The 25,810-nt window shown below is 42.6% G+C and overlaps 1 protein-coding gene across 2 annotated transcripts in view; it reads right to left on the bottom strand.

The window, feature by feature from the left end:
* The window catches only part of SOX5 (SRY-box transcription factor 5), a gene marked incomplete at its 5' end in the record, with an annotated part of 496,539 nt that overhangs the window by 159,270 nt on the left and 311,459 nt on the right, over nt 1-25,810 (bottom strand). The window contains one exon of one of the 2 annotated variants that reach the window (XM_083365302.1): nt 7,749-7,872. In XM_083365302.1, coding sequence (XP_083221428.1) covers nt 7,749-7,872 — 124 coding nt within the window. The remainder of the gene's footprint in view (nt 1-7,748; nt 7,873-25,810) is intronic. The other variant, XM_083365301.1, reaches the window with a different exon arrangement.

Here is a 25,810-nt window from a genome sequence, read left to right as displayed (position 1 = left end):
GGTCTTTCGGAAAGGTCTGAAGACATGGCTTTGCCATTTGGCCTGGCAATCAGTCCTTGGTGGTACAGAGCTTATAAAATGGTTTTATGGTTGTTAATTGATTGTGCTCTCCTGTTGATTGTATAGTAAGGTTCTTGGCACTGTTTATGTTTTAATCTTATAAGCCAGCTAGAATAATGCATGTGAGATAGTAAGTAAGTAAGTAAATTATTAACTAACTAACTAGGCAAGCAAATTTTCCTGTCAGAGATAAAAAAAAATCTCTCATCCAGCACAAGAGCTATGCAAGCTTTTTTCTTTTTTCTTTTTTTCTAGGATGGGAGAATCAAGATTACTCTCCAGAACATAGTTTAGTACTGTATTAGGACAAAAATGAAAAATAAATGAAAATATAGCAGATATATTGCTATAATTTAAGAGAAGGACAGGCAGAGTCAAGAGAACAATCAGCCTAGAGTTGTTATCCCTTCACAAGTGTTTAAGTCCAACCCCTCTTGAATTTTGTTAACTCTCATTTAGCACCAGTTTAGAGCTGTTATTGATTGGATTCTTGTTTATAGGCATGAATAATAGATCAGCTTCACTAGAATTTAACATGCAGATCTGATTCTTTGCACCTGACAATAGTTAATACAGTTCCTAACCATCTAATTAATTTATGTTCTAAAATTAAAAATCATGAAATCACTTGCAATTTTTGAAGGAGCAGTAGACTTCACATAAGGCATAGGGACCTGATATGGTTGGTCCCGGCACCAAGTATCATATGTTAATGATATTCCTGAAAATTCTTGGCACATCAATCTATCTAAAAGCAATACTGGATGCGTTATATACAAATTGACTTATGGAACTCTTGTCCTCATCCTGATCTGCTTTTAAAATTCAAGGTGGTCTCCAAAGCTATGTGTGCTATTGCTGATGAGGTTCAGATGATCCACACAGAAGGAAAAAAGCTTTCTACAACAGTGTAGGCCTTATTCATGAAACAGTATCCCTTCTGGATTTCAGCCTTTGTTGTTTCCAAATAAATCCCCAACATCTAGATCTGATTTCTATGGAGCTCTTTGCATGCAATGGAACATCTGATATTTTTGTTCCTTTGATTGTCACTTAACATTAGGGAGAATTTGATCAAATTTGATCTTAATGAATAAAGTAAGACCTTCTGGAATGTCTCACCAACAGGCCACTTATTAAAAGCGTCTCAGGGGCAACAACAAAATTTTGGTTAATTTTCTTTTTCATTTCCATGGTGATCAAAAAATCACGTCAGCCTCATGGGCGTGACGTGCCACACAGCTGCCATGGCGTTAATACATTGGAATTGAAAAGCAAACATATTTATACATAGTGTCACACCATGTTAAACAAGGAATTAATTGAATCTGCCAGTTCTATTTAATGGGATGCATTCTTGGCCTTTTCCAAACCTACCAAAATAGCTACGTGATATTCAGGAAGGCTTTTAAGATATACATTCAAGTGGTATGAATTACCAGATCTCCCTTCTGATGAAAAAAAATATATACTTTTATTTTTTTTTATTTTATTTTAATTCCATTTATATCCCGCCCTTCTCCGAAGACTCAGGGCGGCTTACAAGCTTAGCAGTAGCCTTCATTCTATGTATATGCCTGCTTATTAGGGCTTTCACACACACCCCAAGCGGCATTATTACAAAGTCAGCTTAATTGCCCCCAACAATCTGGGTCCTCATTTTACCTACCTCGGAAGGATGGAAGGCTGAGTCAAGCTTGAGCCTGGTGGGATGCGAACCTGCACTAATTGCAGGCAGCTGGTGTTACTTAAGGAGGCATTAGCCCAATGCGCCACCAAGGCTCCATACGGGGAGACTAGATTTTTAGACTGCGGTCGGGATTGTTACTGGGCGGGAAAGGGGCGGTATATAGATCGAAACAAACAAATAAATAAATAAATAAATAAATAAATAAATAAATAAAACTTCTTAATTGCAAAATGGGCAGCATAGATGTTTAATAATAAAATAAATAAATAATTTCTCAGGCAACACCCATCTGAAGTAGAATAGAACTGTAGGACAAAATTACTCAACCAGGGGTGCAATTTCGCCCACAGAATCCTTTTACTAAGATATAGTTTACTATGTTCCATGTGTAAGTACACTTGAAGGAACAGGTAGATTTGAAGAAAGGAACCAGAAAGAGCTTTGACAATTTTGAACTCTGGTGTTGGAGAAAGCTTCTGAGAATACAGGCAGTCCTACACTTATAACCACACCTGAGCCCGACATTTCTGTTGCTTAAGGGAGACAGTTGTTAAGTGAATTTTGTGGCCTTTCTTGCCACAGCTGTTAAGTGAATCACTGCAGTTGCCAAGTTGGTAATACAGCTGTTGAGTGAATTTGACTTCCCTATTGACTTTGCTTGTCGGAAGGTCGCAAAAGGTCATGATGTGACCCTGGGGCAATGCGACCGTCATAAATACATGCCGGTTGCCAAGAGGTGGAATTTTGATCACCTTGATCGTAGGGATGCTGCAATGGCCATAAGTTTCGTAAGTCACTTTTTTCAGTGACATTGTAACTTCTAACAGCCACTAAACCAATGGTTGTAAGTCAAGGACTACCTGCACAGTGGATAGTCAAGAAAACAAATCATGGATTATCAAGCAAATCAACCCAGGGTTCTTAACTCAAAGGCTCCAATGATCGGATTCAAATGATCCCACTTTGGGTACGTTATGCAAAGGCCTAACAAGGAGCCTTGGTGGAGCAGTGGGCTAATGCCTCCTTAAGTAACACCAGCTGCCTGCAATTAGTGCAGGTTCGAGTCCCACCAGGCTCAAGGTTGACTCAGCCTTCCATCCTTCCGAGGTAGGTAAAATGAGGACCCAGATTGTTGGGGGCAATAAGCTGACTTTGTAATAATGCCGCTTGGGGTGTGTGTGAAAGCCCTAATAAGCAGGCATATACATAGAATGAAGGCTATTGCTAAGCACATTGGTTTGTGCTTAAATTGTAAGCCGCCCTGAGTCTTCGGAGAAGGGCGGGATATAAATGGGATTAAAATAAAATAAATAAAATAAAACTCTCTGGAGACATCTATAATGCCGTGAAAAGTGGAAGGAAAGAGAAGAGGATGATTAGTAGCAAAGTGGATGGCCTCAGTTACAGTGGCGATGGGTGGAAGGTCTGAAAAACCAGATTGGCAATAGTTAGGGAAAATTCATCTATTGCGTATAGTTGCTTAAAATCACCACTGACTTTATATAGAGAAGGTTGGGGCCCAAATTATTTTTTCATCTATCAGAGAACTACAGTAAATAAAATAATGTAATGAAATTCTGGCTAAATGATTGAAGTTAAGCGAAATAGGAGCTTTTAACTTTCTTCTAAAACCCAGTGAGGTCCATCACTCAGCTGGGGCAGTCTGAATGAATGGGCTTCACCTCCCCACAGTGGGACTCCCCAGCCAAGGGGGCATGATCTGTCCATTTGAGGGAACACCTGCTGCCGGCATCAGGTTCCCTTCGTCCAGTGCGCTCACACAGGGAGGGTCTTCTCAGGGTGCCGGCGGTAAAAGACTGCTGGTGGATAACACCCAGGGGGAGGGCCTTCTCTGTGGGTGCGCCTGCCCTTTGGAACCAGCTGCCCGTGGAGCTTAGGACTGCCCCCGACCTTCGCTCATTTTGCCGGGACCTGAAGACCTGGCTCTTTGAGCTTTCCGGCCCAGGCTGAGAGTTTTAATTGGGGTTTTTATATTTCTACTTCAGGGATTGAATTTAATCATTTTTAATTGTTTTTTAAATTTTGTATTGATGTTTTAAACACCTTGTAAACCGCCCTGAGTCCTACGGGAAAAGGGCGGTATATAAATCTAATAAAATATAAATCTAAATCTAAATGACAGAAGACTGATGCTTGTATCTCCAAACCAGGTCACAACACCACTGCCCCAAATCAAAATCTAACGTGTGACTTCCATTGTGGGTTGATCTCCAGAAGTTGGATCAAACCCTTGGTTGCTGTGGAAGCCATGAACTCCCAAGCCACCTCTGATCACAGATCTCTAAGCTTGGGAACTCCACTGCTCCGCCCAGAGTTGATGAGTTTTTGTAGGAGCACTGCTAGACTATAAGTGGGAAGATCAGCAAGCAGTAATCCCAAAGGTCTATGACAATTCGCCATGGCCAACCTGCAACAGACAACTCGCCATGGGACAATTCATTGTGGGACAAGAGTTACACAAGAAATGGTGGGATAGAGTCATTAAAAGAAAAGATGCAGAAGGAGAGGGACAGAATGGAACGTGAACGGCCAGCATTACAATAATTTTTTATTTATTTTGAATATTTAAACCGATTTGTTAAATTGTCCTTTGGCGAGTTGTCCCGTTCCATAGCCCCAACTGATCCCTGTGCCTCAACTTTGCAAAGAGAGTTTTGTATCTATCTAGGGCAGGGCTGTTGTGATTCAGGGTCAGCCTGTGGGTTCGGCAGTTGGGTCGGACGACTCAGAGGAGGAGGAGGGGGGTGTTGGAGAGCTTGCTGATGATGGCCTTGAGGCTCCGCAGAGCCCTCAGCCAGGCCCCTCCCACTTGGTCACGACGGAGACCCAGCTGTGTGAGCCTGACAGCGTGGATGAAGATGACCCACAGCTGGCCCTGTTCAAGGACGCCCGATGCAGGAGGCAGTCAATCAGGAGTAAACAGAGGAAGGCAATGGGGCACCTCGGAAGGAGGCAAAGAGAGGCCACGCCCTGAACTGTATTTAAGGGGAATGTGTGGGAGGGCTGGTTTGCTGAAGGCAACCGCTTGGATAGTTCCTGTTTCATAGCTCCTGTTTCATGGTTGGTGTCTTGTCTTGCTCTGTTTTATGTTAATAAATTTGGCAGGCTTTATTCCAGCCTCTTGCCGTTTGTAAAGGGGTTGTCCCTGCTTTTGCTGCAGGGCCGGTAGCAGGCTGGTACAGAACAAGGGCTCCTAAAAAGCTGCAACTTTTTATAACAACAGGACTTTAGTGTGTGTGTGTGTGTGTGTGTGTGTGGAGGGGGGGGGGGAAACAGTCTTGCTCCACTAAGAGATTTTTATTTTTTCAACCTGCAAAACCCAAACTGGTTTAATTATGGCAGTTCTGCTTTTATTTGGTTACCCTACAAACCTTTTCATTCAGCGTATAGCACAGATGGAACCGCCCCACGGTTCTGCATATTAACCATAAGTTCAGTAAAAAAATAAATCGCCATCCTCATCCTCACCATCATCCTATTAAAAAGTAACATTATGGTATGGGCTTGTCATCAGCTCAGGGTTGGTTTGTTTTTGTTTTTTTCTTTTTGGCTTTGAAAACGAATTCATTTGCTTTCAGCGAAGTATCCTGGGCTAACAAAAGACAATTGACGAATTCATCTATTCGTCAATGATATACTGATGCGAACATAATAAAGGACCAAAGACGGCAGTTTTCAGAACAAGAGAGCTTCAGATAGATAGAAAACTGATGTCAGGAGATAACCGGAAATGAATGCAGTTTTATGAAAATCCTAACCAAGATAAATCTGCCTGCTGAAACATCCCCAATGTCTTCCTTCCCTCCTTCTGTGTTGTTTGTTTTATTTTAAACAGTCCACCTCCTAAAGACAGGACTATGCAACCATCTATAAAAAGCTTAGATAAAAGTGCCCAAATACTCACACCAGCTGTTACGCACGCACACGTGCATACATACGGACACAGCAACACGGACGGACAGTCCTCCGAAAGCGAAATCTTCCGGAATACATCTTCCTCTTCCAACTTTCAACTTTTGTAAATTCGTGCTTTGTTTTAGCCCATCAATTGAGAGAGGCATATGTTAGCCTGGATCTATGCACAGAACTCCCATTGAGATTAATGGTGCTTGCACGTGATTGGAAAGTGGTTTTGCCAAAAGGGCAAATTAAACCTCTTCATTAAGTACAGAACAGGTGGGTTGGGAAGGAGATCTTGCTAAATTCTCGTCTCTTCTCTTTCTCTTTCATCAGTTGGAGGGCACTGCAAGCAAGGGATGGCTTGGAGGCCTTGTGAATGACGTGGATTTCAAATCTCTGCTCCAGTTGCTTGGATTTGACCTCCGCCATGTCTTTCTATTAAAAATGTTCCTACGTGCTGTATTCATAGTCCCTCCCTCTTTTGCCAGATGTTGCTGATGAACAGACATCCCTTCTCCCATTACCACTTTGCACCCAGACAACGATTTGTCCTGCGACCGTTCGAAATTACAACAGCACGGCAGTGTCCTGGGGTTCACGTGATCACACCTTTTGCAACAAGCAAAGTCAAAGAGGAAGCCAGTTTCACTTAACAAATGCGTGACTAACTTGGCAACTGCAGTGATTCGCTTAACAGCAGTGGCAAGAAAAGCCATAAAATGAGGCAAAATTCGGCTAACAGCTGCCTTGCTTAGCAATGAAAATTTTGGGACTCAATTGTGGTCGTATGTCTAGGACTACCTATATTACATACTGGCTGCTTCCAGATAACAACACTGATTTAGTGACCGAGGAACCCACTACCACAGGGCAAATATCTCCGTGCATCAGCAATGAATGAATGATATAGAATACAGAATGAGAGAGTTGGAAGGGACCTTGTAGATCATCTAGTCCAGGGGTCCCCAACCCCAGGCCCACGGACCAGTAAAGGGCTGCGGCATGCCAGCAACTGGTCCACACAAAGAAGGAAAGCCCCATTTGCGAGATGAAGGCAGCATACAAAACCACACACTCCAGTCCGCGGAAAAACCTCTCTCCACGGAACCGGTCCCTGGTGCCCAAAAGGTTGGGGACCTCTGCTGTAAGGCAGTTGGGAGAAGGGGAGGAACTTTAGTTTGAAAGCAGCTGGTAAGGAGTAGGTCCTTGTCTTTAACACAACAATCGTCTACGTGTCTTTGCTCTTTAGACTCTGAGAACTTCTGCATCTTGCATCTTTTTGCCCTTCTGTCCTCACCTAACCAGTGAATCTGTCCCTCTGTGTGCTTATAAAGGTAAGGTCAAAGTGTCCCTATGGATTTTACTCAGTGGTGGGATAGGTTAGTAGAGAGACTTTAAGTCTCTATGCCTGTGGGTTGGGGAAACACAAGGTGAAACAGCTATGCCCACAGTGGTGTAAACCCAGTGGTGGGATTCAGCCGGTTCGCACCAGTTCGGCAGAACTGGTAGCTAATTTTTTGTTGCCCAGGCCCAGAAATTCTCTTCCGGAAGCAGCATCCACACAGAGAACCAGTTGTTCACGTATTTGAATCCCACCACTGATTTTACTCCACTAGTCATTGCCGACTGTAGGAGGTGGTGCTCATCTGTATTTGATTCAGCACTGTCCTATAGGGCAGGGGTCCCCAACTCCCAGTCCGTGGACCTCTACCGGGCCGCAGCATGCCAGCAACCAGTCTGCACAAACAAGCAAAGCCCCATCCACGAGATGCAGGCAGCACACAACACCACGCACTCTCCGGTCCCTGGGAAAAACTCTCCACGGAACCGGTCCCTGTTGCCCAAAAGGTTGGGAACCTCTGATCTAGTCCAACCCTCTGCTCAAGCAGGAGACTTGAAGATGCTTGCTTGGTTTGCTTCATCAGCCGGGACCAGGACACTCCGCCCACCTTCTGGTCCACCCAATATACAGACTGAATGAGGATGGTCAGCCTCTGATAGCGCATCATTGCTACCCCGTGCCAGCTCATGTTCGGTCCACATCACCAGCTGCAGAAAAACAACTGACTCGACTTACTGCAGCCTGTCTTGTAGCTGAAGCCAGGTGGAAGGAGGAATCCTTGCTGGGCTGCTGCTGCTAAGGTTCGCTGGTCCGGCGGGAATACGGGGATCATTAGAGGCGGTAGTTGACCTTGGACCTGCTGGACAGAAGGTGATAAACATCAAAACAAAGATTACATCTTCCGCTTAAGGGTAGCCTTAGGACTAAAGACTGCAATTGTCAGCTATCCTTCCAGGGGTTCATTGCTGTCTTCACCGTTTGTAACGTTTTATTAGATTATAGGATAACATGCAAAAACAGAAAGCAAATAATAGGACAGAGTGGGGAGGGGAAAGGGAAAGGAAAATGAGGAGGCGGGGTAAAGGAAACGCTCTGACTTCCGACTTCCTCTCTTGCTCTTCAGAATAGAGCCTTAAAACATCGAACCTCACTTTTTACTTTTCCTTAATAGTATAAACTAGCCATTTCTGTAACAACAAATCAATCTAATCCGTAAAACCCAAAATCAAAGTTTCATATATTTTTTTCTTTCCACCTCAAGCACAAAGTCCAGAAGCGGTCTCCAAGTAGAAACCAACGTGCTTAGATATATTTTTTTTCTTTCATCAAAAGAATCGATTTCGCCGTCTCTGCCAACTCCATCAACTTCTGTAGCCATTCATGAAATCCCGTGTAGACAAAGGCACAGATTTCCCCTAGAGATATTTCTTTCCCTGGGGCGGCCAAGGACTTGAAGGGTTTCATGCACTTCATCTATTTACCATGGGCAACCTGTTCAAATGGTCTTTGATACAGTAGAGATATAATAGCCCAATGAGACTTGGGAAGCATACTTTTTTTGCAGCTGTCTTAGTCAACAAAAAACTCTAAAGCAGTGATGGCGAACTTTTTAGAGACCGAGTGCCCAAACTGCAACCCAAACCCCACTTATGTATCATCGAGTGCTGGGTGGGCGTGGCCAATTGGGTGGGCATGACCAATTGGGTGGGCATGGCCAATTGGGTGAACGTGGCCATTTGGGTGGGTGTGGCCAACTGGGTGGGCGTGGCTGTGATGGTAACGGCAGACTGGGTGGGACTAAAAAATTCAATCAATCAATTCCAACTTTGCAAGATCTTTTTTTCCCCCGCGAGAAGGTGAAATTGATTGATTGATTGAACCTTTTTTTTTGCACACGGTGGCCAAGGAAGGCCTAGGACACAGGTCTGCAACCCGCGGCTCCGGAGCTGCATGCAGCTCTTTCAGCTGTCTCCTGCGGCTCCCAGTCCTCTGCCATGTGCAGTCCAAAAAAAAAAAAAAGTGGGACTAAAAAAGTTCAACCAATCAATTCAAATATGCAGGGTAGGTGCATATCTCGCCTTGGCTCCACTCTTCAGTCAAACCCTGTTCTGCGCATGCGCGCATGTATGCGCATGTGCACACATTTTTTGCGGCTCCCAGTTTTTCCTTTTGTTAGGGAACCGGTTCCGAGTGGCTCTTTCACTGTTTCAGGTTGCTGACCCCTGGCCTAGGACTAGGGCGACAGCGCGTGTGCCCACAGAGAAGGCTCTGAGTACCACCAGTGGCACGCGTGCCATAGATTCGCTACCACAGCTCTAGAGAGTGGCCTAACTGTGGGATCCTTGGTGCTCTCTGAGCTTGGTTGTTCCTTTTGCAGATGTTTCATTATCCAACTAGGTAACATCATCAGTGCTAGACAGGAGCGGGGTCTTCTCCCTTCTAGCACTGCAAGAAAACTACCAGGCTCAGAGAGCACTGAGCTACAAATAAATATTCTCTTCTATTTTGGGCTCATCTTAGACTGGATTACAATTATAGCACAGGTAATCGGAAATTGGAAAACATATTACAGTATTTGATTTTTGGAACCAGTGCTTTTTTTGTAAAAGAAAAAGGTGCCGGAACTCACACATGTCATACAACCCACCTTGCCTACCCTACAAGGTTGCATCCAAAAAAGATGCCGGAACTCCGTTCTGAGCGTTCTATGAGAAAAAAAAGCCCTGTTTGGAACAATCTGAGTTTGGAAGTACCCCCAATTCTGTGGACCACAGAAAGAACAATAGCACCACATAGGTCTATTTTGAATGTATTTGGATCCCTAATAAGCATTTTCCCCTTCCTGATTCCCTCCCTCATCCTGTTCTATTTTTAGAGTCACACACATTTTAAAAATAGTGTTACAGAATTATGTTGTTTGAGCTGATCTGTAATAACGACAGGTTATTGGGGTTTTAAGAATTCAATCTCACTTGACCAAAACATTTCAGCACCTGCAGATAATGGCTATCATGTTCCAAGAGCTCTGCTCATAGTATATAGCCTTCCTATGAAAAATTGAACTGGATTTACCCAGAGGGACATGTATAAAGAAAGAAAACTTAATGACCCTGGAATAATCCTGTTACTGCCTTAATCTGCTACCTTCCCCTCCCCCTTTTTAAATGACAAAGACGTTTCTTTCACCTTGGAAGGTGAATTGAATTGTTGCATTGTATTCTTTGGCAAAGAACCAGGGAGAAGGAAGGAAGGAAGGAAGGAAGGAAGGAAGGAAGGAAGGAAGGAAGGAAGGAAGGAAGGAGAAATGGAGAAGGAGAAGAGTTTCATGTATGAAAATGACTTTGCCAAGCAAAGAAGCTACAAAATAGAACTCAAAACACTAATAGAGAGACAGATGGTCCCACTGAAGTCTTTGCTGCCAAAAAAAAATTATACACAAAAAAAAGAAAGGAAAAAAAACACACACACAGAGTGATGTTATTGAAGCTGGCTGGAAAGTTCTCTGATGGCTGCAAACACTCCCGTCCCATTTTAAGTGTTAACCGTGCCTCCAGGGCTAATATAAACTAAAGCAACAAAGACACACACTCTAGTAGTTGCCGACACACAATCATGCACACACTCAGACATAGCCCTACAAGTCTGCACTTGATTACAAGAGGCTTCTGGATAAACCAGCCAATGTGTTGTACTAATGCATTCCTGACTGGGAAAGGAGCCATTAGGAAAACATTATTTTTTTTTTTTTAAAAAAAGTTATTGTCGCATTTTTATACTGTTCTTTACTTTTTGAATAAGTAAATGGAGAGCTTAACACAAGAGAGGAGAGGAGAGGGGGGAAAAAGAGAAAAGCGTCAAACGGCAAAAGAAAGCTACATCTTCAAAGTAAGTGTAGCAGAAAGTTGGTGAATAATTTACATGGGAACCAAAATGTCTGAGACAATCTAATTTTCTTTACAAGCTAAGTAGAGCAAGGAAAATCTTTAATACCAACGTTCCATTTCATTTCTAAAGGAGATCGTGGCTCAGATAATGTCATTATTATCAAAAGGTAGCATAACAACGAACTAGGAATCATACGCGTATATTTATTTTTGAGGGTGGAGGGAACTTTGAGCAAGGTTTGTTTGCCTAGACTTGTTGCTAGGCTACACATGGGAAAACATTTCAAAAACAGACCCTCTTCCTCCACTTTCTTCTAGCTTGGTTTACAGTGGTACCCACAATGACATCCTGGATCTCAGGAAATCCAGCATCAAGGGTTAAAATCCCACTAACAAATTCTGTATCTAAACGCCAAAAAAAAAAAGAAAAAAAAAGGGCAGAGCCGTACCCACCATCTTGAAGATTTTGACACTTCCTTGCAGACGCCCCTGCTTGCCATTCTGTAAGATTGCTGCCAACGACTTAAATCTGTTTATTTTTCTTATTATCGGGATATGAATTGTTCTAATTCCACGATTGCAGTTTTAAGACTGCAGTTCTCTTTCATTGCTTATTTTGATACCTGTAAAAACCTCTAAAACTCAAATACTTTGGCCACCTAATGAGGAGGAAGGACTCACTGGAGAAGAGCCTAATGCTGGGGAAGATTGAGGGCAATAGAAGAAGGGGACGACAGAGAATGAGGTGGCTGGATGGAGTCACTGAAGCAGTAGGCGTGAGCCTAGATGGACTCCAGAAGATGGTAGAGGACAGGAAGGCCTGGAGGAACGTTGTCCATGGGGTCACGAGGGGTCGGACGCGACTTCACAACTAACAACAACAACAAAAAACCATCTAGGCCCAGTGAGCACTGGGACGAGAGAACCACTGAACAATTAAGCAAGCAAACAAACCAAATGACGGAGCCTCGATTTAGAGATCTGTAGACTACTAAACATTTCTAATCAGGGCAAGTTGCAGAAACAGCCATATGTCCTCTTGTAGTACATCCAACGGTTTTATATGCAGAAATATAGCGCCTCCAGATCTGAGACTTCCCCCCCCCCTTCTTCTCAACCTAAGTTTCTGGAAGACAGCTCTGTTACATTATATGGCAACCTATAAGTCTAGAGCCGCTTACTTGATGGGCAAGGGGTTTAAGCTACCCTAGAAACAATCAGGAAAATTAGTCAAAGAATTTAACAACTCAGCAACTGAACAGAACATAATTGGGAAGGAAGGGGCCAAGCCACGCTCGACCTCTTTAAGGAAGAGAGAGAGAGAGAGAGAGAGAGAGAGAGAGAGAGAGAGAGAGAGAGAGAGAGAGAGAGAAGGGCTTAAAACAGGGCTTTTCAACCAGTGGTATGGGTACCACCTGTGGTACATTGGCACCTGGCAGGTGGTACGCGACCATCCTAGAAAAAGGGTAGCAGGGGAGGGGAATGAGCTGAACCGGTGGCAGCACCGCACAAGCCTGAGCGAGAGACGGCTGGAGCTGCAGGGCTGTCAGGGCTCAGCAGAAGCGCCAGGATCAGCGCTTCTTCGGAGCTGTCAGGGCTCAGCGGAAGCGCCAGGATCAATGCCAGGCTCCAGCTGGAGGTCGACGCTGATCCTGGCGCTTCTGGTGAGCCCAGAAGAAGCGCCGAACAGTTGGAATGTTGCAGCATCTCCAGGGTCTTGTGATTTGCATTCAGATGCTTGGCAACCGATTCATATTTATGATGGTCACAGTGTCCCAGGGTCATGTGAAGTGACCAAAACCAGCGGCAACCACCCAGCAGAGGGGGGGGGAATAAAAACCAAACACCCCACCCCACCCCCTCTGCCAATCCTCAACAGAAATGCTCACAACAATGTAAACCTCGGACAGGAGGAAGAGCGCCGCCGGGCGGGCAAGGTGTCTTTTTCAGTGCCATTGTAATTTCGAACAGTCACTAAGCGAACTGTTGTAAGTCAAGGACTACCTGTACTTCATCACTTTCCCCCCCCCCTTTTGGGGGGGTCATCAAGTTTTTGACACCTTGCTAGGTGACTGGTGGTACTCGGATGTTGCCATATCCTAAGAGCGGTACAATGGGTGAAAAGGTTGAAAAGCCCTGGCTTGAAAAATACAGATAGCCTTTGATTTGCGGCCACAATTGAGTCCAACATTTGTGTTGCTAAGCCAGAGAGTTGTTAAGCGAATTTTGCCCCATTTTACAATCTTTCTTGCCACAGTTGTTAAGTGAATCACTGCAGTGGTTCGCAACATGGTTGTTAAGTAAATCTGGCTTCCCCATTGATTTATTTTCTTGTCAAAAGGTTGCAAAAGGTGACCACGTGATATTGCAACCGTCATAAATATGAGTCAGTTGCCAAGCGTCTGAATTTTGATCATGTGGCCATGGGGATGCTGCAAAGGTCGCAAATGTGAAAAATGGTCACATGTCATTTTTTCAGTGTCACTGTAACTTTGAACGGACACTAAACAAATGGTTGCAAGTCAAGGACTATATTTGCCCCAAAATGCTGAGCGCCAAAGAATGGAGGCCTTTGAACTATGGTGCTGGAGAAGACTCCTGCGAGTCCATTGGACTGCAAGGCGATCAAACCAGTCAGTCGTAGAGGAGATCAACCCTGACTGCTCTTTAGAAGGCCAGATCTTGATCCTTTGGCCACCTAATGAGAAGGAAGGACTCACTGGAGAAGAGCCTAATGCTGGGAAAGGTTGAGGGCAATAGAAGAAGGGGATGACAGAGAATGAGGTGGCTGGATGGAGTCACTGAAGCAGTAGGCGTGAGCCTAAATGGACTCCAGAAGATGGTAGAGGACAGGAAGGCCTGGAGGAATGTTGTCCATGAGGTCACAATGGGTCGGACATGACTTCGCAACTAACTCCTTGATCTTACCCAGCTGAAAGGAACTTGATAACCATAAACAATGAGCTATAAGTTAGAATGTCTGGGTTCCAAATTCATACCAGGTAGGTCACAAACCCAACTACATCTTCCTTGTCCCATGTTATTGCGGTCAGGACAATCTGCAGAGGAAGAAGTGGTCGATACCACATTTGGGATATTGCATCCAGTTTTGGTCACCATGATGTAAAAAAGATGTTGAGACTCTAGAAAGAGTCCAGAGAAGAGCAACAAAGATGATCAGGGGACTGGAGGCTAAAACATATAAGGAACCATTGCTGGAATTGGGTATGTCTAATTTAATGAAGAGAAGGACGAGGGGTGACATGATAGCACCGTTCCAATATCTCAGGGGCTGCCCCAAAGAAGAAGGAGTCAAGCTATTCTCCAAAGCACTTGAAAGCAGGACAAGAAGAAACGAACGGATGGAAACTAACCAAGGAGAGAAGCAACCCAGAACTAAGGAGAAAATTCCTGACAGAACAATTAATTAGCGGAATGACTTGCCTCCCAAAGTTGTGGATTCTCCATCACTGGAGGTTTTTAAGAAGAGACTGGACAGCCATTTGTCTGAAATGGTATAGGGTTTCCTGCCTGAGCAGGGGGTTGGACTAGAAGACCTCCAAGGCCCCTTCCAACTTTGTAATTCTGCTACTGTGCTTTAAGCCCTGCAGATGTCACTGTCCATTTATTCACCCCTCTTGAAGAAAGCAGGAAGCCAGTTCAAAAACTTTTGAGGGTGGAGAGGAGAGCCAGTCTTTGCAAATTCTGTTAGAAGTTAACTTGAGACAAGCCTCCCGCCTCCAACCTCTAAGCCAACATGTACATTGCAACTTCTGCACTAGATTTTTTTTTTTACATCACAGTCTCTTGTAAAAGTGGTCTGGCAGGTGCCTCCCCATTCCAAGCTTTTTTTTTTTAAAGCTTTTTCATATCAATCAGTACAGGAATGGAAAACAAGCTTGCACTGTGAATACAACGAAAGAGTCGGGATGCCTCCCCTTTGGAAGGCATCTATGATCTTTTGATGAATAACTGATGTTTCCGCCCCTGTACAGGTGGAAAGTTCAGCCTCTGGAGGTTTCCCTAATGCAGCAACTGATAAACTGTGGCCCTTTTTGTGGAGCAACACAAGGTTAACAGACTCAGTGAAACAGTTGTCCGGGCAAGGAAAACAGGTGTGAGGTTATCTGATGATGGCGCTCCTGCTTTTTAATGAACACGGCAGGTAATTTCCCAGTCTGGAGAGGTCATCTAATCTAATGGTGCCCTGTGAAACAATTCAGGGGCCGCTAAGGTTTCCAGGAGGCATTTTGGTGCCATTGTAATAATAGTAATAATAATAATGAAGTATTCATAGCGGTTGAATATATTTACACATAACTGCTAAAACTGTGAGGCACATTCACAGAGGAAAAATAGAAGTGGTTTTATTTTTATTTTATTTTATTTTACTTTTTTATTTTATTTTATTTTATTATTATTTTATTATTTTATTTTATTTTATTATTTTATTTTATTTTATTTTATTTTATTATTTTATTTTATTATTTTATTTTATTTTATTTTATTTTATTTTATTTTATTATTTTATTATTTTATTATATTTTATTTTATTTTATTTTATTTTATTTTATTATTTTATTTATTTATTTTATTTTATTATTTTATTTCATTTCATTTCATTTTATTTTAATGTGACATTACTCTGTGACCTTCCAGTACAAAATGCTGGTTTAATTTCTTTTTGCAGGTGTATGTTACGATTTATATTGCTTTATTTAGTATCCTAGTATGATTATGTTGATTGCTTATTTTAGTATCCTGACTATCACTAAGTGTTGTATCTTATGATTTATGATGAATGTATTTTTACGATGACTATGATCATGATTTATCACTTATTGCTTGTATGTAGACTGAAAGCTTAAGCACTGGAGACAAATTCCTTGTGTGTCTAATCACACTTGGCCAAATAATTTATTCTATTCTATTCTATTCTATTCTATTCTATTCTATTCTATTCTATTCTATTCTATTCTATTCTATTCTATTCTATTCTATTCTTAAATTCCATATTCTATTCTATTCTATTCTTAAATTCCATATTCTATTCTATTCTATTCTATTCTATTCTATTCTATTCTATTCTATTCTATTCTATTCTATTCTATTCATTCTTAAATTCCATATTCTATTCTATTCTATTCTATTCTATTCTATTCTATTCTATTCTATTCTATTCTATTCTATTCTATTCTATTCTATTCTATTCTATTCTATTCTATTCTATTCTATATGGTTTCCACTGAGTTAATAACATTTGAATGTAATTTCAACCTGTGGTATCTGCAAGGTCTCACTGCTCTGGTCAGAATTTGGAAGGCAACATTGAAATGATCTCAGCTCCATCTCTTTGGGCTGTATGTGTGGCTTAGAAAGAAGTCGGGACTTGATTGCCCTTGAGTGATATCATTTTGTCAGTTTGATCACCACTTCTCTGGTCCCCCACAAATCTCATTGAGAGCAACCCCAAAAGATCAGATTGAAAAGAAATATGGTTTTGGTAAGTAGATCAAGAGACCGAAGGATGCCTTTTCACGAGGCAACTGGACTTTCTTGTTTTTCTTTGAAGACATTTCCTTCTTATCCGAGAAGCTTCTTCAGGTCTGAAGAAGCTTCTTGGATGAGAAGCGAAACGTCTTCAAAGAAAAACAAGAAAGACCAGTTGCCTCGTGAAAAGGCATCTTTGGGACAAACAACTATGACCTGGATGACTGAGAATCTCCATAGATATTTAGATCAAGAGACACACAGGCAATTTCGTAGATAGACACATATACAGGTAGTCCTTGACTTACGACCACAATTCAGCTCAAAGTTTCTGTCGCTAAGCAAAAGAGTTGTTAAAAAGCTGTTCAAAAGCCACCCAGTCCTTTCATTACAAGATGGAAGCAAATGAATTCAATCAATCAATCAAGTTGTGTCCCACTTTACAACCTTTTTTGCCATGAATCAATGAAGTTGTTAAGCGAATCTGGCTGCCCCCATTGACTTTGCTCATCGAGGACTATCTGTAATGGGAAGTGCCATGGAAATCTGGCAACTTGTGTCTGGCAAATTGTGTGTTGCACTGAGATTCAGCAAATCCAGGCCCTACTGTGACAGTGGTAAATATTTGAAAGGAATTCAAAATCAGCATAGCATTGATTCTCCCATCGATTTTCTAGCAGCCATTCCCATTTTACGAATGCCACAGAGACTGCCAGAAAAATTCAAACTTTTCCCTGAAAATTATCCATTTCAGGTTTATGGATTGACTCCTTTCATGTTGCCTTTAGATGATCTCTTTCTTTCTTTCTTTCTTTCTTTCTTTCTTTCTTTCTTTCTTTCTTTCTTTCTTTCTTTCTTTCTCTTTCTTTCTTTCTTTCTTTCTTTCTTTCTTTCTTTCTTTCTTTCTTTCTTTCTTTCTTTCTTTCTCTCTCTCTCTCTCTCTCTCTCTCTTTCTTTCTTTCTTTCTTTCTTTCTTTCTTTCTTTCTTTCTCCCCCTTTTTCCTCTCACTCTCTTACAAGAAGTTATCTTGTAAAGATAGCAGCGTTTGCTTTAATTAATGTGTAGGCAGGTGGAGAGAAAACGGGAGGTTATCTAATATGATGCAGTGGGCAGCAATTCAAAATTAGCACCGTTTCAGCATGATGTATTGGAACAAGTACACAGAAAAGCCTAAGGCTAGTCACTCACTTTATGATATCCATCCTTCTATCAAAAGAAAGGGGGGGCTTCATTAGTGGGGAAAAGAAACATTTAATCTGTTCTGAGAGACTAAGAGAGGGACTTCTGTAATTGCTTAAAGCAGTCAGAGAACAGCATAACTGGATCCTGGTTTCAAATTGGATTTAAAGTTTGTGCTTCTTGAAAAGCAGATGTTCCCAGGCTCAAAAGTGGCCTGTCATTAAATCCTTTAAAAAAGTTTGAGGGAAGTTTTTTTTTTTTAAAGGTTGTGATCTGGCAGGAGAATCAAGTAGGATTTGAAAAATGGCAAAGGGCAGCCTGTATCAAAGAGGTGGGCAATTTTCTGTGAAAAGACACCATGTTTGTTCTCTGCTTTTAGGTGGAGAGATGTGGGACTTATGCAATGATCCAAAATGGAAAAGGGCATAATGCAAAGAGGGTCTGTAGTCAGGGGGGAAAAACTGCAATTCACTCAGTGCTAGAGACTCACTACAATCCTGAAAGAATAATAAGGTAAAGGTAAAGGTTCCCCCGCACGTGCGTGCTAGTCGTTTCCGACTCTAGGGGCCGGTGCTCATCACCGTTTCAAAGCCGAAGAGCCAGCGCTTGTCCGAGGACGTCTCCGTGGTCATGTGGCCGGCATGACTAGACGCCAAAGGCGCACGGAACGCTGTTACCTTCCCACCGGAGTGGTTCCTATTTTTCTACTTGCATTTTTACGTGCTTTCGAACTGCTAGGTTGGCAGAAGCTGGGACGAGTAACAGGCGCTCACTCTGTTACGCGGCACTCGGGATTTGACCCGCCAAACTGCCGACCTTCTGATCGACAAGCTCAGCGTCCTAACCCACTGAGCCACCACGTCCCTGAAAGAATAATATGAGTATTCTAATTATTAAATTTGCCACCAGCTTTTGCCATAAATCTCACTGCAGAATATTTGGCACTGGATGGTGGCTCAAGGGGCCACAACTTAGCATCTGTAGGGCAGCATTTAGCTTTAAGTTAGCACAGTGTTTCTCAACAATGGCAGCTTTAAGGGATATGGACTTCAACTCCCAGAATTCCCCAGCTGAGAAATTCTGGGTATTGAAGTCCACACCTTTTAAAGCCGCCATTGTTGAGAAATACTGTGCTAACTTATTAATTAATTAACCATAAAACCATGTATTAACCACAATAGTTGAAATCATGTCACAGGCCGCATCAGAAATATGGGTATTTATGGAGGATGCAAGTGAGGGGCAAGTGACATCTTAGGATTCATGAAATCATAATATAAATGGCAACAGATTACACGATGATCATGATTGCTGGACCAGCCAGATTATGGTTAATACAATCTGCAATCGGCCACCATAACTAATATCTGTTGCCACTACTAACGCTTCCTGATCATAACTTCAGAAGCTACCTTTGAAATCTGGAGAACTTTGCACGGACACAGCTTCTTAACCTTTTTGTATCAAGTGAAACCTATAGGCCTCTTCTCAAAAAACTGTAACTTCAATAATGATTAGTTTAACCAAGAGAAGGATGAGGGGGGACATGATAGCAGTGTTCCAATATCTCAAGGGCTGGCCCAGAGAAGAGGGAGTCAAGCTATTCTCCAAAGCGCCTGAAGGCAGGACAAGAAGCAACGGATGGAAACTAACCAGAGAGAGAAGCAACCTGGAACTAAGGAGAAACTTCCTGACAGTTACAACAATTAATCAGTGGAACAACCTTCCTCCAGAAGCTGTGAATGCTCCGTGGAAGTTTTTAAGAAATGGACAGCCATTTGTCTGAAATGGTATAGGGCACAGGTCTGCAACCCACGGCTCCGGAGCCGCATGCGGCTCTTTCAGCTGTCTCCTGCGGCTCCCAGTCCTCTGCCATGTGCAGTCCAAAAAAAAAGTGGGACTAAAAAAGTTCAACCAATCAATTCAAATATGCAGGGTAGGTGCATATCTCGCCTTGGCTCCACTCTTCAGTCAAACCCTGTTCTGTGCATGCGCGCATGTACGCACATGCGCACACATTTTTTGCGGCTCCCAGATTTTCCTTTTGTGAGGGAACCGGTTCCGAGTGGCTCTTTCACTGTTTCAGGTTGCTGACCCCTGGTATAGGGTTTCCTGCCTGAGCAGGGGGTTGGACTAAATGACCTGCAAAGTCCCTTCCAACTTTATTATTATTATAAGTGAATTTTCTTCAATAAGAAAAGAGCTTAAACTTAAATACAAAAACTTAACATATATAAAGTAACATACATAGATACAGTTTTATCACAAAAGTAACTAGCTATGCCTCAATACAGTTATCAAATTAGTAAAAAAATAAAATAACAAATACATAGTCCAGTACTGTATGTGCTTCTTTATTTTAAGGATGTAATAATTTTAGACCAGGAGATTTATTGAAGATTTTGGAGACCAGAAACCATGAATTACTCTGTTTGCCTCCATACATTTATTGAATAAAAACCTAAATTTCAGTTTAAAAGTTCTGTGGAAATTAAAGCTCTACTTCCCTCTCCCACTTCCAAATTCACAGACTCCCTGAAGTCTATCAGTAGATCTCTCAAGGGATCTATGGATCCCCATTTAAAAATCCCTGGCGTGGATGGTTTTTGCTCACGGCAAGAAATCAATTAAAATCTAGCTGGAATTGCCTGGTGGGAAAAAAAACGGTTTTCTGGATCGTGGCAAACATTTTAAATCTAGCAATAAGACCAGCTCATCAAATCAAGCAGAACAGAATTCTTGGTTGGCATGTTGTAATGCCAGCTTTTGCAGTTTTAGTTGCTACAACAGTTTAATGTCATCCTTTCTTCAAGATGACACATTTTGTAATTATTTGACATCGAAGATCATTGCTTAATGTGAGGCTTTTAACAATCCACAGCTAACGATCATGGAAAACCCGATGATGATACTACTTCTGTGGACATTCTCAGTCATCCAGGTCACACCTGTCCCAAAGGTGCTTTTTTTTTCTTCAAAAAAAAAAAAAGAATGTTTTTTTTCCTTGAGGAGGAAGAAGAAAACATTTCACTTCTCACCCAAGAAGCTTCATCAGTTCTGATGGGTGGTGGTGGTGGGGGAATGGTTCGATAGGTACAGATAGTCCTTGACGTACAACCACAATTAAGCCCAAAATTTCTGTGGCTAAGCGAGACGTTTGTTAAGTGCGTTTTGCCCCATTTTATGACCTTTCTTGCCGTCGCTGTGAAGTGAATCACTGCTGTTGTTAAGATAGTGACACGGTTGTTAAGTGAATCAGGCTTCCCCATTAACTTGCTTGTCAGAAGGTTACCCTGGGAACTCTGCAACCGTCATAAATATGAGTCATTGCCAAGGGTCTGAATTTTGATCACTGACCTTTGGGAGGCTGTGATAGTCGTTAAGTGTGAAATATGGTCATAAACTCAATTTTTCCAGTGCTGTTTCAACTTTAAACAGGCACTAAACCAGGGGTGTCAAACTCAATTTCATTGAGGGCCGCATCAGCATTGCGGTTGCCCTCAAGGGGCCGGGTGGGTGTGGCCAGGGTGGGCGTGGCCTCCTGGGTGGGCGTGGCTAGAGTGCGTATGGCCTACTGGGTGGGCGTGGCCAGCTCTACATCGTTCGCATCAAGGGTGCCTATGGGGGCCTGGGCAGGAGTGGGACAGATCTGAGGGTCTCTGGCAGGAGGAGGGTCTCTGGGCCGGGGCCAAGGCAGTGGGGGCCGTTCCCTCACTGTTTCCAGGATGGCTTCGCGGGCCACATGAAACCACTTCGCGGGCTGGATCCGGCCCCCGGGCCTTGTGTTTGACATGTCTGCACTAAACGAACTGTTGTAAGTTGAGGACTCTAGCTGTACTGACAATTGAGACTGGATGATGGAGGGGGGATGGAAGGGTAGGTGCTGATTGAATGGTGGGTGGGGGTGGCGATGAAAGGATTGTACTTCTTTGCAGTCACCTGGTCATTAAGCCTCTTTCTGAGAGTCATTGAGGCTATTTGGGGGTTTATCTGTGCCCTCAGGGTCACCTGAATCAGGGAGCATTTGGTTCTGGAATGTTCTTGGAACTGCTGCAAGGGCTGTGTTGTAAACTGGAGATAGGTGGTGTCTTATTCCTCCCCCTCTGTTGAGGGAGGGGTTTTCAATTCTAACATAGATGGACCTTTTTTTACCCTTCTTTCAAACCAATCTCTATCCAAAATGTGGACTTCAAAAGAGGGACCGCTGTCTTTCAAATGAAGATGGACCACTGGATCTTGTCCTGATGGGTTGGATCTACTTCAGGTCATTTCAATGTAAATATTTACAGAACTAAAATTGATACCCATCAACGTGCAGAGATACGTACTGTGAAGTTATCTGATTTTTTTTTGGGGGGGGGGTCTGGTTTCTTCTAGAACTTATCCGGCTTGCATTTGATTGCTACCTCTTTAGGAGAGATGTCTGCCATCGGTGTTTCATTTTGCAGTTACTCTTTCAGTTTTTTAAAAAAAAGAAAACCAGAAGAAGGCATGGCCAGATGATGGAATATGAGGAATACCCATCTTCAATTCTCAAACGATTTGGTTTGTGTTTTGGTCAGCTGGTTTGTTTCTGGGATGCAAAGCATCAATTGTACAGTATGACATTAACAGAAAAACAAAATAATGAAGTCGAAAGAGACCATGGAGGTCTTCTAGTTCAACCTGCTGCTCAGGCAAGAATTTCTATAGCATTTCAGACAAATGGCTGTCCAATCTCTTCATAAAAACCTCCAGTGATGGAGCGCCCACGATTTCTGAAGGCAAGCCCTTCCACTGGTTAACTGTCCTCACTGTTAGGAAGTTTCTCCTTAATTGCAGGTTGTTTCTCTCTTTGATCAGCTTCCAACTATGGTTTCTTGTCCTGACTTCTGGTGCTTTGGAGAATAGGTTGATCCCCCTCTTCTTTGTGGCAGCCCCTCAGATATTGGAAGACTGCTATCATGTCACCCCTCGTCCTTCTCTTAATTAGACTAGACATACCCAGTTCCATGCAACCGTTCATCATACGTTTTAACCTCCACCCCCCTAATCGTCTTTGTTGCTCATGACAAATTGAAGATGTTGACCCAAAAGGTGTCTTCTACCTGTATGAACCCTTCAGTGAGGACATCTGTGGTCATGGTCAAGTTGAACAGACCATGATTGGTTTGTTGATTAAACTTTGGTGGATCAGTATGATCCCTAGAGATACTTAACAGTCTTTAGGACTTGCTGCTGCTAAGCTGGACACTAATCCTCAATTTACAATCATTCATTCAGCGGGGTTCAAAGTTACAACAGCAATGAAAGAAAGGGCATATACCAGTCCTCGCACTTATGACTGGTGCAGCATCGCTGTGGTCATGTGATAAAAATTTGGGCATTTCACAACCAGCCATATATTTTTTGCAGCGGGGATGACCTTATGACCTTTTTGCCATGTTAAATGAATCAGTGCAGTCATTAAGCGAATCTGGCTTCTCTTATTAACTTTGTCAGAAGCTGGCTGGGAAGGACGCAAATGGCAATTATATGAGCTTCTGACAAAGAAAGTTAATAAGAGAAGCCAGTTTCGCTTAACGACTGCACTGATTCATCTAACAACTGTGGCAAAAAGGTCATAAAATCAGGCATGGCTCACTTAACAACTGCCCTAATTACCAACAGAAACTCTGGTCCCAATTTTGGTGGAAAGTTGAGGACTGCCTATATATCAAGCTTGTTGTGGAATCACTGCACAGCCCCTCCTTTATGTGTTTGTATGCTATTGTGCGACAGAATTATTGTAGCAATGTCGCTGCATATATTCAGCTGGAGAATGGGGTGAAATTTGCTTGCTTCGGGACACAGTTGTAAAATGAACAACCAAATAAATTGTCTGGATTATTGGTTCGAAGCAACTGCCCTAAAAATAGATATTTGCCCCAATTTTGTGATAGATCCCAGGAAATAATTTTGTTATCAGCACAAAAATTACAAATGGCAGACAGATACAGACTGAAGTACAAATGTTGAGTTTAAACATCTTTTTTTTTAACTACCGTGGTTTTTATTCCCATAAATTGGTGACTGCATTTTAACATAGTTTAAAAAAAATAATACAGAGACTGTCTTAAACGCTTTCGATCTTATTCTTGATTTTTCTTCCTTTGATTATCTTGTTGGGGATGTCAGAACAAAAGCACAAGAAAATATTAAGAGAGAGAGAGAGAGAGAGAGAGAGAGAGAGAGAGAGAGAGAGAGAGAGAGAGAGAGAGAAAGAAAGAAAGAGAGAGAGAAAGAAAGAAAGAAAGAAAGAAAGAAAGAAAGAAAGAAAGAAAGAAAGAAAGAAAGAAAGAAAGAAAGAAAGAGAAAGAGAAAATCTTACAATATTGGGATGAGATTGTTTTGTAAATAAAGCCAGCACGCCTAGGAAAGAAATTGTCTTTCCAGCTAGCAATAGCATGCATCTCCTTTTAATTTTATCCTGAGATCTGGACCTGCTTCTCCAACATCAGCAGCCTGTAGCTTCTTTCAATCTCTCATTTTGGCTCAGCCCGGCATTTACGTAGTTTGTGCGCTGAAGTGAATTCTACTTCTGAAGTCTCAGACAATGTCTGACTGGTATGCAGTGAAGAAGAGGGAACACGGCAGAATTGCAATCCCAATTCTTTGTCACTCTCCCCTGCTAATCATATAGGCAAATTTGGAAAAAAAAGGGAAAATGCAACTTTAAGTGAAGTCTCTCTCAAGGTTGGTAATTTCCCCTGAAAAGTGAAATAGTCCTTCGAATATACAGCTATTCCACATGCACAAACACGTGTATATCAATAAGGTAATCTTTCTGGCAGATTGTTGGTTTTTCAATACACCAGAATACCACTTCGTAGCTCCATTTCAAAGCCGCTCTAGGTATTAGAGATAATTTGCATACCATTTGTTTGCCTTCCTTTCTTTTCTTTCATTCTTTCTTTTTTCTCTCTCTCTCTCTGTTTCTTTCATTTTTTTTTTTGTGTGTGTGTGTGTGCCTGTGGTTTTGGTAAGGCTTCCAATCCTAATGACTGTTCCTTTTGGCCAGCAACATAAATGCTATAATCACACAATTATTGTGCTGGGAACAGTTTAATTCAGCATTTTGTTCTCGACCACGGAACAATTACTCAACAATTTTGGTTAACCATACGAGCTTGCAGCCTGGAGAGGAAGCCTCTTATTCACAGAGCCTATTGTCGCACACAAAGGTGCAGTTACCCTTGATTTTCATTGGTTTCAACTTCCAGCATCACTCAGCTCCTTACAAGGACTTCCGTGGCCTCACGTAAATGAAGCAGGGCAAATCTGCCTTCCTTTGCTTATTCATCTCCATCCACCGAACACATTTAATTACTCATTTGCTTATCAAGAGGCAGGTTTTCTGGGCGCGTGTCTCGGGAGCATTTCAAAATATCCAAAGTTATATTAACCCTTTGAAGCTCAGCCCACATCAAGGAAATATGCAGGTAGTCCTTGACTTATGACCCCAACCGAGCCTGAAATTTAGATCGCTAAGTGAGACAGCGAAGTGAGTTTTGCCTCATTTTACGAACTTTCTTGACGCAGTGAATCACTGCAGTTGTTCAGTTAGTAACAAGGTTGTGAAGTGCATCGGGCTTTCCCATTGACGTTGCTTGTCAGAAGTTCACAAAAAGGGGATCACATGACCCCAGGACACCGCAACCGTCATAAATATGAGCCAGTTGACAAGCGTCCGAATTTTGATCAGGTGACCATGAGTGTTATGTATCCAGGTGAAGAGAACACATACACACTTACATAGCAGTCACCACCAGGGGGCGTTGAACTGTAACTGTTTTGGCGGGAACCCAGTTTCGGCGGGAAACAGAGGTTCAAACCGATTGGCCAGCTGCTCACCTGGCCAGGTATAAAAGGAGGGCAGGTAACCCCTATTCCCCAGTACAGTCACTTCCACCTAATAAAGATCTGCCATGCTGTACTCATCGTCTTGGCATCCTTCCTGCTCTCCAGAACCCCCTACACAACAATGAGGATGCAGCAATGGCCGTAAGTGTGGGAAATGGTCATAAGTTACTTTTCCCCAGTGCTGCTGTAACTTTGACTAGCCAGTAAATGAAGGGAGTTGTGGACCACCTGCAACTCTGAACACACATGGTCTCCTCTCAGAGTGAAGGAAGAGAAAGGGAAGTGTTTTCTCCCTCATGGAAACACAACATACACTAGATCCCAAAGACAGTTAAAGGCCTGCGTGCCTTTGCAATCTTTGC

Source organism: Vipera ursinii (genome assembly GCF_947247035.1).
Source record: "Vipera ursinii genome assembly, chromosome: 6".
NCBI classification, from domain to species: domain Eukaryota; kingdom Metazoa; phylum Chordata; class Lepidosauria; order Squamata; family Viperidae; genus Vipera; species Vipera ursinii.
This window is presented reverse-complemented; position numbering and strand designations above follow the sequence as displayed.